This window comes from Pelobates fuscus, chromosome 7 (genome assembly GCF_036172605.1).
Source record: "Pelobates fuscus isolate aPelFus1 chromosome 7, aPelFus1.pri, whole genome shotgun sequence".
Taxonomy (NCBI): Eukaryota; Metazoa; Chordata; class Amphibia; order Anura; family Pelobatidae; genus Pelobates; species Pelobates fuscus.
This window is the reverse complement of record NC_086323.1, coordinates 55,039,789-55,053,721: the sequence shown is the minus strand read 5'-3', so window position 1 is coordinate 55,053,721 and position 13,933 is coordinate 55,039,789. Positions and strand designations below refer to the sequence as shown.

The following is a 13,933-nucleotide window of genomic DNA, read 5'->3' as shown; positions in this document are numbered from 1 at the left end:
CAAACAAAGCCCTAGCCAATCAGCACCTCCTCGTAGAGATGCATTGAATTAATGCATCAATTAATCAATGTCTCCATGCAGAGGGTGAAAACACTGGATGGCAGTGCAGCACTGCCCCAGGAAGCACCTCTAGCAGCCATCTGAAGAGTGGCCAGTGGAGGTATCCCTAGGCTGTAATGTAAACACTGCATTTTCTCTGAAAATACAGTGTTTGCAGCAAAAAGCCTGAAGGGAATGATTCTGCTCACCAGAATAAATACAATAAGCTGTAGTTGTTCTGCTGACTATAGAGTCCCTATAATCAATGTCAATATCACAACCGTTTTTGAGAAGTTTAGAGAAGTATTAATTTTGAATTTAAATTCACCTTTCTATGAACTAGATCAGGCATAGGCAACCTTTGACACTCCAGATGTTGTGAGCTTCATCCCCCATAATGCTCTTACACCCATAATGTTGGCAAAGCATCATGGGAGGTGTAGTCCAAAACAGCTGGAGTGCCAAAGGTTGCATATGCCTGAACTAGATCATTACACAGTTCAGCTTTTTCCATTTAGGCATGCATTACTTTAATAGTGTATTCCGTTACGTTTTGTATTCTACATAATGAATCCCCAAATTATACTCTATAGTTATATTACCTATTTATTGTATCTGAATAGTTTGCACATTTGATTTAAAGGGTCACTTTATGACCCATAGCGACTTTGCATAATTTTAAAACCTATAGTACAGAAAATAACGTGCACTCTGTCGATTTGTTCAATAAAGGTTAATAAGGTTATATTCCATAAAATAGCTGCTAGTAGACCTGTACACCTATGGAAGCCCCTTCTTCGCCTGAGGCTCTTATCTTACGCAATACTCCGAGGTCAGTAGAGGCGTACAGGAAATCCTTAGATTTTCTAATACTGTACTGCAAAAGCAATAATCCCCTTGTTATGGAGGCAGAGAAGGTCATTAACTTTGTGGGTGTCTCAGTTGGAGAGACAAGGCAGATGGAGCCTCAATAAAGAGCACAAGTCATTTAAGCGTGGTTTGGACCTTGTGTTTTAACAGAATATACTCTATAGTGCTCCTTTCATCCAAGCTGCTGTAGAGCATTGATTGGAGCTGCTACAATCTGAGCAATACTTATCTGTTCTTTAAATGTGTGAGTTTATTGTGCTTCCATTTTTCTGTCTTCAACCCATTAGTGAATTGACACTATAAATTACATGTATCACCCCTTTTTAAAATGCTTCTAAATTACTGTGGACATTATAACAATCCTATAGCTACTTTGTTTTGATCACAGTTGTGATGTTTAAAGGCACAGTGCACCTTATATTAGTATTGTGTATTTGGCGCATTGTATTGTATGTCTGTATTATCTATCCATGTCAATAAACATTTTTTGAAAACACCTATAGAAGTGTAAGCTTGCCACAGTCAAAACTTGGACGGACAAGTCTCTCCTCTTGCAGAGATAACCTGAGCTTGCATAGACGAGGGCTCCTGAGATCACTTTCATACTAAGAGGGGGGAGTAGAGGGGGGCAGATGGGGGGGAGAGGGGGAGGTACACCCCGGGTGCCACTCACTAGGGGGGTGCCTGGAGCACATTTTCATGCCGCTTAAGGGAGTCTCCACATCCAGCAGCAGCATGTCCTCAATTCTCGCAATCCACAAGAGCGCTGACGCGCGTTGCTATGGCAACCCGTGGGAACGCTCTCGGGGATTGCGAGAACAGAGGACATGCTGCTGCTGGATGTGGAGACTCCTGGCCCCCGCTTCACTGGGGAACCATACTGTGCCACCGGACCACCAGGGAATGTAGTGTGTCCCCTGTACGTGTAATCATGGTTGATTATAATACTTACCTGTTCTGTGTTACATTTATATATGTGTACTTTAATATTGTTTTGTAATTTTAATATTATATTGTACCCTATTGTAACAATGCATTGGTTGGGGGCCCAGAACATACTTGAAAATTAGAGATATCTCAAGTTATCCTTCCTGTTAAATATTTTATCAATAAATTAATGAATTATTCAAAATATAGACCAGAATAAGAAGATATTCCAGACAATTATCAGTTTAGTAAATAACTCTGTAAAATGACTGCATGCAGATACACCAGGAAAGAAATGAAATCTGTATGAAATGCATTAAAAACACACAGTCTAATAAAGAAAAATACTGTCCATGCAAAAGCAGAGGACAAAAATCAATGATACTTCAGTAAATTTGTATCCAGTGATTTTTAAGTCTGGTATCCGTCTGCAGAACAAAACCGAGGCACTATTTCCAGGAATGGGTCCAAGTCTCTCATTATGAGAATAAACAAAAATGATTAATACACTGAAGATTTTTTGTACAAGGTGCAATGAAGAATAAAGTTGCCCTTTCACTTGGTGTAGTAGTTAATACATGGCTCCTGGTATTTAGATATTGCCAAGTGCTCTGGCCTAAATTTAGGAATATGACGTATGTACTGGCATACTGGATTTATTTAAAAAAAAACATGTTCTGTGTGCTGTGTGCCTCGGGAAAAGTAGTGTTTTGAGCTATTAACTGCTTTCATAGCACGCTTTATCCTCAGTGATTTTTATTTTAGCATTATTTCACGTATACCCCTTCATTTAGCTACAATCCTGGATTTAGTAACATTTAGTAACATTCCATAATTGATAAAGGTCAGCCCACTGTAATGGTTATAATGCCTGGAGTTCCAATGTCTCCAATCCTAGTAATGGGGCAAACCATTTAACGTTCTACCCATTGGACTCATGGTCTTCTCTCTAGCTGGTGACAACATACAATGTCTGCAGAGCTGATTCAGCTGTCCATTCATTGGCTAAAAAGCGTCAGTTTATGGTTCTCAGCCAATGAACGCACTTCTGTGCAAAGGAATATCTAGGACATGGATAGGCAACATTTGACACTCCAGATTTTGTGGACTACATCGCCCATGAAGCTTTGCCAGCATTATGGATGTAAGAGCATTATGGTAGATGTAGTCCACAACATCTGCAGTGTCAAATGGTTGCCTACCCCTGATCTAAGAACTCTTGTTCTTGGCCGGCTAATGACGACCTAGTGATGCTGCCAGAGATGTAGTTATACACTTGACAGTGAAACAATGAAAATGGGTATTTGCAGTGCTACAGCAAAATTATACATAGAAAGATTGCAGGCACCATGACCACTTATCAATGAAGTGGTCATGGTGCTTGGATTAACCCTTTAAATCTTAATTGTCCTAAAGTGAAATAACTGTTACCCCTTGCTAAAGTACTTTCTATCTCAATGTGATGTGGTAAGTTAGTTCCAGGTGGAACACACCACATGGGAGGTGAACAAATACCTCCCTAATGACAATATATTTTATCGAAAGTGAAATTCCTTGGTCAGAATATTATTTGTGTGCCCTCTAATATCAGAGTGAGTGAGACTGATGCAGCTTAAATGTGATTTATAAACTAAGTCCTTGGCTTCTTCTGTCTTAGTTATGAGTTCTAGAACCAGGAGATGCCTTGTTCTCTAATGTGAAGAATAATGTATTAATTTACTCAACCTAATCTTTGCATTGCCAACATCTTACTTTCTGGCAGTTTATACCCTCCTGCACATGGATGAGTGGAGATGGGGAAAAGCTTATATTTGATTACTTAAAACACCTCTTACATACCTGTAAATGTGATATAGGAAATCTCAGCAATTTCCCTCTCTATTGTGTCTTTGAAAGAAAAATTGGGTTATCAACTAAGCTCCAAATGTGTCTCCAAGCTTAAAAAGTCTGTGAAGATTCTATAACCTAAACCAACCTTGCTATTCAGGTTTTTAACTAATAGCAACATATGGGAATAGTCTAAGATTGTATTCTAATTTATTCAGAGTGAGCTAAAATAAAAAAAGCCCCCCACAAAATCTGGATTGCATGCACAGCACAGGAATTCAGATATTTATCAAACACTAAGATCCAAATTGACCTTGAATTTGGCCAGAGGCAGAAAGTATTACATTCAGAGGCTGCAGTGTGCCAGTTTTTAAACAAGTCCTGAAGATAGTTTTCTATGAATTGAAACAATGAATGAATAGTATAGTTTATTTAAATGCAAATTTAGAGATCTATAGATCATTCAAAATGTATTGATATGCATAATCTGCATATCTCAAGCAGGAGCTTGGGAAAATCCCATTAAATCATATTTCTAAATTTCTTCTAGAATTACCAGCTAGACATTCAAATGAGCACACATAGGCCTCAAGTTTCAAAATTCATTATGCATTTTTTTTTAAATGTTATTACATTTAATGAAACATCATGATTTTTTTTAAATGACTGATTTAATTTTTTTATCTGGCTAAGCAGGCAGGTTGGGTCATTGACCAATTGCTTCTCAACCCTCCCTAACTTGCCTCCTACTGTTTTTATATAGTATAACTCTTACATTGCAACCAGTGGCAGGTGGCTACAGTCCTTCCAGTCTATTAGGCATATTTTATACATTTTCTTACCAACTCATGCCAGGTTTGAACAATATTCATTGGCTAAGAATCTTCAACTGGCACTCTCAGACAATGAATGATGTCAGAACAAGGTATGTGTTGGTCTTAAAGGGACACTATAGTCACCAAAACAACTTTAGCTTAATGAAGCAGTTTTGGTGTATAGATCATGGCCCTACAGTCTCACTGCTCAATTATCTGCCATTTACGAGTTAAATCACTTTGTTTATGAACCCTAGTCACACCTCCCTGCATGTGACCTGCACAGCCTTCCTAAACACTTCCTGTAAAAAGTCATCTAAAGTTTATCCTTCCTTTATTGCAAGTTCTGTTTAATTTAGATTTCCTTATCCCCTGCTATGTTAATAGCTTGCTAGACCCTGCAAGAACCTCCTGTATGTGATAAAAGTTCAATTTACAGAGAAATATATACATTTGTTTAAGGTAAATTGCATCTGACTGAAAGTGAAACCAGTTTTTTTTTTCATGCAGGCTCTGTCAATCAGAGTCAGGAGAGGCGGTTGCATAAACAGAAACAAAGTGATTTAAGTCCTAAATGGCAGTGAATTGAGCAGTGAAACCTGAGAAGCATGATCTATACACTAAAACTGCTTCATTAAGCTAAAGTTGTTTAGGTGACTATAGTGTTCCTTTAAGTATTTAACGTTCAAGTATTTTTAGTATTTAAGATTACAGTTTTTATGTTATACAGGAGAACACAGATACTGTGAGATTACAGTTCTAACTTTTATCAGCAACGTAAGGAAGTGCAGCAAAACTTAATTTATATCTTTCATGTTAGACAGTAGAGTACATTTACTAGCACAGTTTGAAAGGAGAGCATATATACATTAACATGAAAGCTCTGAGCAGTCGGAATAAATTATAGTGACATAAAATGTTAGATGTAAAACTTTAGACTTTGAGAAATTAAAACACATAAAACAGAGAGTAGATAAAATAAAACAAACACACTTAGATGTGACAAACTTCAGATACACAAAGGCAAGTTAAGAGCACAGTATCTGTCTGGAAAGCATACAAAGACCAGTGAGCATTGAGGACGCAAAGAGACTATATGAGTACAATCTAATTTCACACTAACATCAGAATCTATTTAAAGGATCAGTAAATCATGGAGAGATAACATTAGGCCCTTTCATAATTAAGCCAATTGAAGTTAATTATTTAACCAGAAATGGTTGGGAGTTGGCCAGAAAAAAGAAAATTGTTTAACAATGAATGAAGGGACCTTGAGGCTCCATGACCACTTCAATGAGATGAAATGGTTTAAGTGCCTAGAGTGCCTAATGCTTTCGTGGCTTACAGACAAAAAAAAAAAAGTAAATTGAGCCAGGCTAAAAAAAACAAATTATTTGGTGGAATTAGCAACAGATCTTGCGGATTACATTTAATTTTAATTTAACACAATTAGATTGAGAAATGTAATTATAATTTGTTTCATTTGTGATTTAGAATTTTGTATGCATTCTCGTGCATATACAATTTTTGTTTAAAATATTTAACATACTGGTAAACATAACACACTGTATGTTATGATGTTTTTTTATTATAAGTCATCATATATAGGTAAACAAAACATTGGCTTGTTCACTAAAACGGTGTATTGTAGGAAAAAATAGCCATACCTTGTCAAACTGATCAAACATAGTAACCTTGATAAAATCCATTCGGCCAATCTACCGGTAGTCTGCCCAATTTGCTTTATGTTTGCATTAGTCTCTTATATCAAGGGTAGCCTTATGCCTATCCCACGCATGCTTAAACTCAGAGCAGGCGCATCCATAAGGCGGCAAAGACGGCCGCCTTAGGGCGCCAAAGCAGAGGGGCGCAAAAATGCGAAAGCCCCCCCTCTACTGCCCCTGTACCCCCTCTGCAGCCCCTCTATGGCCGCTGCCACTGCCCCATCTACAGCCCATCTATTTCCCTCTACAGCCTCTGCCCCCACCATACTGACCCTGCACCCCTGTACTGCCCCTGTGCCCTCTCTACAGCCCCTCTTTTTCCCCTGTACAGCTCCTGCCCCTACCATACTGCCCCTTCCCCCTCTACTGCCCCATGTGCCTTCTTTACAGCCCCTCTATTTCCCTCTACAGCCCCTGCCCAACCATACTGCTCTGCCCCCCCCCCTCTACTGCCCTGTGCCTCCTCTACAGTCCCTGACCCCCACCATACTATCCCCCTCTATTGCACCTGTTTCCCACCATACTGCCCCTGTTTCCAACCCTATAACCCCTCTCTACGGCCCCTATCTCCCCTACTTTACATCCCTTCCACTACAAGCCTTTATTCCCCCACGTGCATCCCCTAACCCCCTTTTACACCCAATAACTCGACTACAGCCCCCATTCACTTACTACAGTCCTTACCCCCACTACAGCCCCTCCTCCACAATTGCTGCTCATATCCCCCACACTACAGCCCCTGTCCCCACTTGCAGCCATCAACCTACTTCAGTCTCTATCCCCCCTACTACAGCCCCTATCCCCCACTACATTTCCCAAGCCCCCAATTACAGCCCCTAACTCTCAACTGCAGTCACTGCCCCCCTACTACAGCCTCTAACTCCTCAATTACAGCCCTATCACCCCACTACAACTCAATACCAGCCCCCTCCCAAGATTAGGTTCTGGATCTGCCCCTGCTCTATATACCTATGTCTGTATGTCTCTGTATGACTATATGTCTGTGTATAACTGTGCACGAATGCCTGTGTCTGTATGTTTCTGTATACCTTGTTCTGTATGTCCCTGTATGACTGTGTCTGTATGTCTTTGTATGACCATATCCATAAGTCTCTGTATGCCTTGTTCTGTATATCTTTGTGTAACTATATCTGTGTATATATGTCCCTGCACGCCTGTGTATGCATGTCTCTGCCTGTCTGTATGTATCTGTATGTCTTGTTCTGTATGTCTCTGTATGCCTGCGTCTTTATGTCTGTGTTGTATGACAGTGTACCTGTATGACTGTGTTTGTTTGATTGTGTGCCTGCATATTTATGTGACTGTATGTGCATGTTGCTACATATCTATGTCTATATGGCTTGGGAGAGAAAAGATACACAAAGGGAGCTGAGGAAGAGGGACACACAAAAAAACGGGCTGAGGGGAGAGACCCACAGAAAAGGTCTGTGGGAAAAAAAGAGACACACACAAAGAGGCTTGTGGAAAAAAAAAGATACACAACGGGGGTTGTAAGAGACATACAGGGGGTTGTAAGACACACTAAAGGGGGTACAATACACTAAATAGGGTAAGAATTTCAAAAGGCTGGATCCGAGACACTGCTACAGATGCATTTTATTTGGGGGGGGGGGGGGGGGGGAGGGAAGGGAAACAAAATTAATCTTTGCCTGTGTAGCCAAAAATCCTTGCACCGGCCCTTCTTAAACTCCCTTACTGTGTTAACCTTTTACCACTTCAGCTGGAAGGCTATTCCATGCATCCACTACCCTCTCAGTAAAGTATTATTTCCTGATATTATTTTTAAATCTTTGCCCCTCTAATTTACTCTTACTCCTGTTGTGGTAGTGTACTGTTCCTTCTTTTAAATATACTCTCCTCCTTTACTGTGTTGATTTAAATGTTTCTATCATATCCCCCTTGTCTCGTCTTTCCTCCAAGCTATACATGTTAAGATATTTTAACCCTTTCTGATAAGTTTTATCCTGCAACCATTAACCAGTTTTGTAGCCCTTCTCTGAACTGTCTCCAAAGTATTAATACCCTTCTGGAGATACGGTCTCCAGTAACAGAGTGTCTCTTTGAAACATCAATAATGCTAGTTCAACGTACAAAAGCCTCAAAGAATAGGGGTATTCTCATTCACAGCTATGCGACCAGTGGTCCAACCACATCTCTAAAACTCTTCATGACACAAGATACGTGCAAACAGGGGAGCCTCCAATCGTGAATTACCATTTATTACATAAAAAAATGTATAAAACCATAAAATACAGTTGGCAACAATTGTGCAGAACAATCTACTTGCACTACTGCTGTGAAGTTTCCTCCCATAGGAAAATATTGGGAGAATATTGCACATGCACAGCACATGCCGCTCTGTGCAAATCACATGGTCTCTCTGAGACCATCTGATTAAAATGGCAGAGTTTTGCTCTATTTCATAGAAGCACCTCTAGTGGCTGTCAGGACAACAACTTCGGCACATCTCTCATATTGCTTTGCCAGCATTATGACTGTAGTAGCATTATGGGTAATGTAGTCCACAACATCTGGAATGCGGGAGGTTGCCTACCCTTGCAGTAGAGACTGGTTAACCCTGAAAAGACAATATTGCTGTTCCTGCAGAACGGCAATGTTTTCAGCTGCAGGGTTAAAACAGGGTATGCATGGCACCAAAAACACTTCATTGAGATTAAGTGGTTTTGGTGCCTTTGGTGTTCCTAATCTATAAACGTATTGGAACTAAAAATTATAAAAAAAAAGGCCACCAACCTTTTTAAAAAGAGTTGCTAGATCCAGCACGTTTTCACGGACACATGTAAATTATACATATTGATAGGCTGCACAAGGAAGTGCTATCCTGAAATATGTAGAATTCAAATGCTGAAAATGGAATGAAATCAGGGATACCCAACAGGTAGATCCCCAGATGTTGCAGAACTACAACTCCCGTGATGCTTTGCATGTCTTTAAAATGCATTTTGAATGACAAAGAATCATAGAAGCTGTAGTTTTAAAACATTAGGAGATCTACCTTTTTGGCACCGCTGAATTAAATCATGCTGTTAATCATTGATGTGTCTTTGATTGTGTATTTATCCAAGGTTATTCACTGACCTAAGAACTAATGGACCCAACAAGAGATCTGATAGCAGCTCTGATTCTACGTGCTGCTAGCTGCACTTTTCTTATGCTGCTTATTAATAAGTAGAAATGATGTGCAACTATACCTCCAGACCAAGAAGTCTGAAATGTAAGTGATTATTAGACTTCTAAACAGCTGCTCGCTTAGCAATTAGAAGTCTAAAAGATCTGTACTCGAATTAAAAAAAAAAAATGTTTTTGTTTATTAAATATATAGGAATATATTAACAAAATTTGTCCTGAAAGAGTATCCTTTAGGTGCAGCTGCGATTATATTATTTCATTCTGGAATAGATTTGTGCCAAATCACCGGTTTGGCACAAATCTTAACCCCTTAAGGACCAAACTTCTGGAATAAAAGGGAATCATGACATGTCACACATGTCATGTGTCCTTAAGGGGTTAAAGGGGGTTGCAACAAAGCAATTCATTTAAAGCTAGATTATCAGTTTTACTCTGTTACCATTTAGGTGGTTTAAAAGGGCTTTGAAGGAATCTTTTATATCCTGCTGAAATTCAAAACCGATCGCACTGGGATATAGTACACAGGTCTTTTATTACTAAATATCTGCTCTTAGCCTGTAAAACCCCCCCCTATCCTTACGTGCTCTCAGCCCAGATGGCCACAGATAAGGGCCTTGGTGCCAGAAGGCGATTTATCGTTTCACAGTTTGTTCCCTCAAATCTAATAATCTCTTTCTATTAACCCTGTGATTATTGGAAAGTCCTCTAATACCCTCCATTTAAAAACAAATTAACCCCGTGAACACCAGGCATGAGCAGCAGAAGCCAAATTGGATATATCCTTCTCTCCCCCTGATGATAAGATATTAATAAGTATGCCCAATCTTGCCCAATAACCCCCATGCATGCTGAAAGATAGCACATGAAAAATTCTGAATTCATATGCAGCAAAAATCTATTCAGTTAATGAAAAGAAAGGTACCCAAAAACTACTGCCTTAATTAGTTCATAGGGCACACTGCTGAAGCATTTGAGTGGTGCATAGCACAGAACAGCATTCTTCACGTACTGCCCATCAGCAAGAATTATGTAGTATGTATGCGAGGAAACATGGTGGATTCTGCAGCCTTCAACAGTTTATTTTCTGATTTACTGCATCTCAAACTGATATAAGATATAACAAATAAAAACAAGACAATAAAAAAGACACTGACTTATTCATCCTTGTGAATGTAAAAGTGATACAAGTTACACAGTGACACCGAATTGTGAAAATGGTCACAGTGTGTGAATTCCGTGGCGGTTATTCTATGGGGGGAATATAACTTTACCCGCTCCCGAGTTTCTAGGGGATTTAGGCATTAACACAAAGCCTCTCGTAACAAGGTATTTTTCTTTTAGCTGAGGCCTAGTCGTATTGCTAGATTTCTAAACATCCACAACCCAGGGCCTTGTTTCTGTCAGATGAAAAAATACAGATGGATAAAATCAAATGTTATTCACAGCAACCGCTACTGTGATTAGATTGTGGCACAGACACGTTACTGAAGCTTTATATATAAATATAGTGATACAGCGTAACATAAATATCAGTCTTCCTGTGATGGAAAACCTATTAATAATGAGTCTAATGACAGTTCCAGAAAGACCTGTGTTTATGACTAGAAACTATGTTTATCAAGGAAAAAGATTCTTAATCCTGCCTCAGAGATAAATGTGAGGCAATCATTAGATATTTTGTCGATTTCTATGGAGATTGTTCCGCATCCACAAATTTCCTTAGAATATTACTATATAATTCTGACAAATAATGGTCTCTTTGGTATTTCTTAAGCATTTTGGTGTTGGAGAAAACTATCAATCTTTACAACTTACAATCTTTAAAAATAATGTCCACATAACTATTGAATTATAATAATATTTATCAGATAAACATATTTCAGAAATATGGATAAAAGGAAACATTTGTGGTTCACTAAGTGAAAAAAGTTGGGAATTCAAAGAGAATATCAAATTTAAGGCCAAAATAGGCAAACCGAAAAGAGTTTTCCAGTCAGGTATGCTACTTTGTCCTTAATTTTAAATTCACTTTGAATTTAGAAAAATTCTCATTTTCGTGACGTACGCTGTAAGGTGTCTTCAGATTAGGAGAGAATGCTTACAAGATTATTTACTAAAGTGGGAATTCGGAATGCCAAAATAGTCTGACTTATAACACAGGTGGCTTGCATTATACCAATTCAGGCATTTTGGTATAGAACAGGATACCCAAAAAGGTATGTTGTAGAAATACAACATCCATAATGCTTTGCTAGTCTGTCAATCAACGAAGCATTACAATTGTTGTAGTTCTAAACCATATGTCCACCACTAGCTTAAAATGATAAATGAATTCTTAATTCATATTGAATTTCCACCAATTTATACTTTACTGAATAACCCTGCCTAGTTTGAATTGTGGGTAATTCAAAATGAATTTCAAATTTAAGGCCAATTTAACCAAATCGCATAAAGTCTTCAAGTTCACTATGTTTTCAATTGAAGCAATTATGGCCTAAAATTATGAATCCAGTTTGTAGGTTTGTACATTGAAGACATTAGACAACCACTGTTTGCCACACGTAACAAGGACAAGAGTGCAGAATTAGACCTAGGTAGACCCTAGGTCAGTGATGGCTAGCCTTGACACCATAAATTGTTTCTGGACTAAATTTCCCATGATGCTCAGCTAGCTTTTACTCCCACTAACACAGGGTTATCCAAACTCTGGCCCTCCAGATGTGGTTGAACTACAACTCCCATGATTCTTTGAATGAAATAGATTGCCAGAGAATCATGGGAGTTGTAGTTCAGCAACATCTGGAGGGCCAGAGTTTGGAGAACCCTGCAATTAGCATATTGATTCATTTAATATAGTAAAATAAGTTGGCAGTGGCACTAGTGTATGCATCGATGTTGTTGGTAGTCCTGCCTGAACTATTTACTGAAGAACATAAACAACAAGCTTCTGGTTACGCCTTAAGGAAGCGAGGGTATGGGCTACATTGCCCTATAGCTAAATCACTTCTGGGTAGACTGCAACGGCCCTCAAACTCAGGCAGCTGTTGACCGGCTGAGAGTTTGCCTGTTTCTATTGATACGCATTATATTGAATGTTTCTAAAATAATTTGTTTGTTTTGGAGATATTAAAATATTCAGTTATGTATAACTTTCCCAAAAATGTTTTTTGCAACCCTCTGTCGAATTGAATTGAAGTTGAATTGATATATACACACAACACACATATATATTTATATATATATATATATATATATATATATATATAAATTATCTTGCTATATAATAATATATCAACTCTATGACGATAATGACCAATTGCAGAGCACAGCACAGCAAAGCATTCCATTTGTATAAATATAGTTTGAGCACTTTGTGGATACATGTTCCTGTCTGATTCAGCTTTCATCAGTCTTAGAAAAGGGCTCAGACTGGCCAGATTTTCTGGCTAGCTAAACATGAAGAAGGACAAACTTTAATTCTTGGCAATTAGAAAGGAGCAATGTGTAAGCCAGTGGTTAGGAATGACACGGGGAAATGCATATAGTACACAGATTCACAGTACACAGCGGGAAATGCTCTGGATGAAGAATGTATCTTTCTCTGCAGGGAACTGGAAATGACAATACATTAGAGCCCATTAAGCCTCGTCCTTTCATTAAAACTCCCTCCCCACATGACATTAACCAGCACTGATCGCTCATCAATGCTTGCTTCATTTGAAGCACAAACCTCCATTTCCATCGATTCTTAGCTTTTGATTTGTCAAGGCTGACAATTCTCTTTGCATAAATTGAGCATTTGGAGAGAAAAAAAGGGGAAATGTGACATGGTGTTTTGGGAATTTAATGATGAGAATAATGATGACACACTGAGGGTTGGGATAAAGCAAGAACATGAAAATAAATGGATTTCTTGGAAGGTATGATCCTTACCCAAGGTTAGACCCACATGGTCGTCCCGGCTTTCCATTTCCTTGACCCCCTAACTCAGCATCCATTTCATCTGATGAACGAGCCGGACAGCTGAGGCTGAGAGAGCGAAGCTTGATGCTTTGATGCATTATCCGTAGAGGACAGACCCCCGCCTAACAAGTAATCCCCCCACACCAAGCCTCCTGTCCTCGTTTATGTGACAGCTCAACCTCAGCCTTGTTAATCCCCCCCACAGGCGTCTGGTCAAGCAATGCAACACATGTGTGGAGAGCTATCTGAATAGGCTACCATACCCCTACAATTCCTGGCATTGTCTGATGCTCAGAATTCTCCTTGCTGCATGGGTACCAAAACACTTTGAGTCACATGACGTCTGTTCTAAGCATAACCTCTCCTCCTTCTACCTCTTAAACCATGTTCTTCCAGCCTCTGCAGTGACTGATGGCATTGAGACTAAGGATCAGATGAAAGGATCACTTATTATTCCAAGGCTCATCAGGACATGGCTGAATGTGTAGAATTACAACCAGAGACACCCTATGATGTATTTTAAGCATTTAAAAATAGCACTCAAAAAAAAGGAAAAAAAAAGGAAAAAGCTAATTAGTGAAAGCAAAATGAAATAAT

At 39.0% G+C, this 13,933-nt stretch overlaps 1 protein-coding gene across 2 annotated transcripts in view; it reads right to left on the bottom strand.

Moving 5' to 3' along the window:
- The window catches only part of LOC134569339 (regulator of G-protein signaling 8-like), a 56,446-nt gene extending 42,813 nt beyond the window's left edge, over nt 1–13,633 (bottom strand). For both annotated transcript variants that reach the window (XM_063428295.1, XM_063428296.1), the window contains exon 1: nt 13,307–13,633. In XM_063428295.1, the coding sequence (XP_063284365.1) occupies nt 13,307–13,434 (128 nt within the window). In that variant the 5' untranslated portion in view covers nt 13,435–13,633. The remainder of the gene's footprint in view (nt 1–13,306) is intronic.
- Nucleotides 13,634–13,933: the final 300 nt, after the last annotated feature.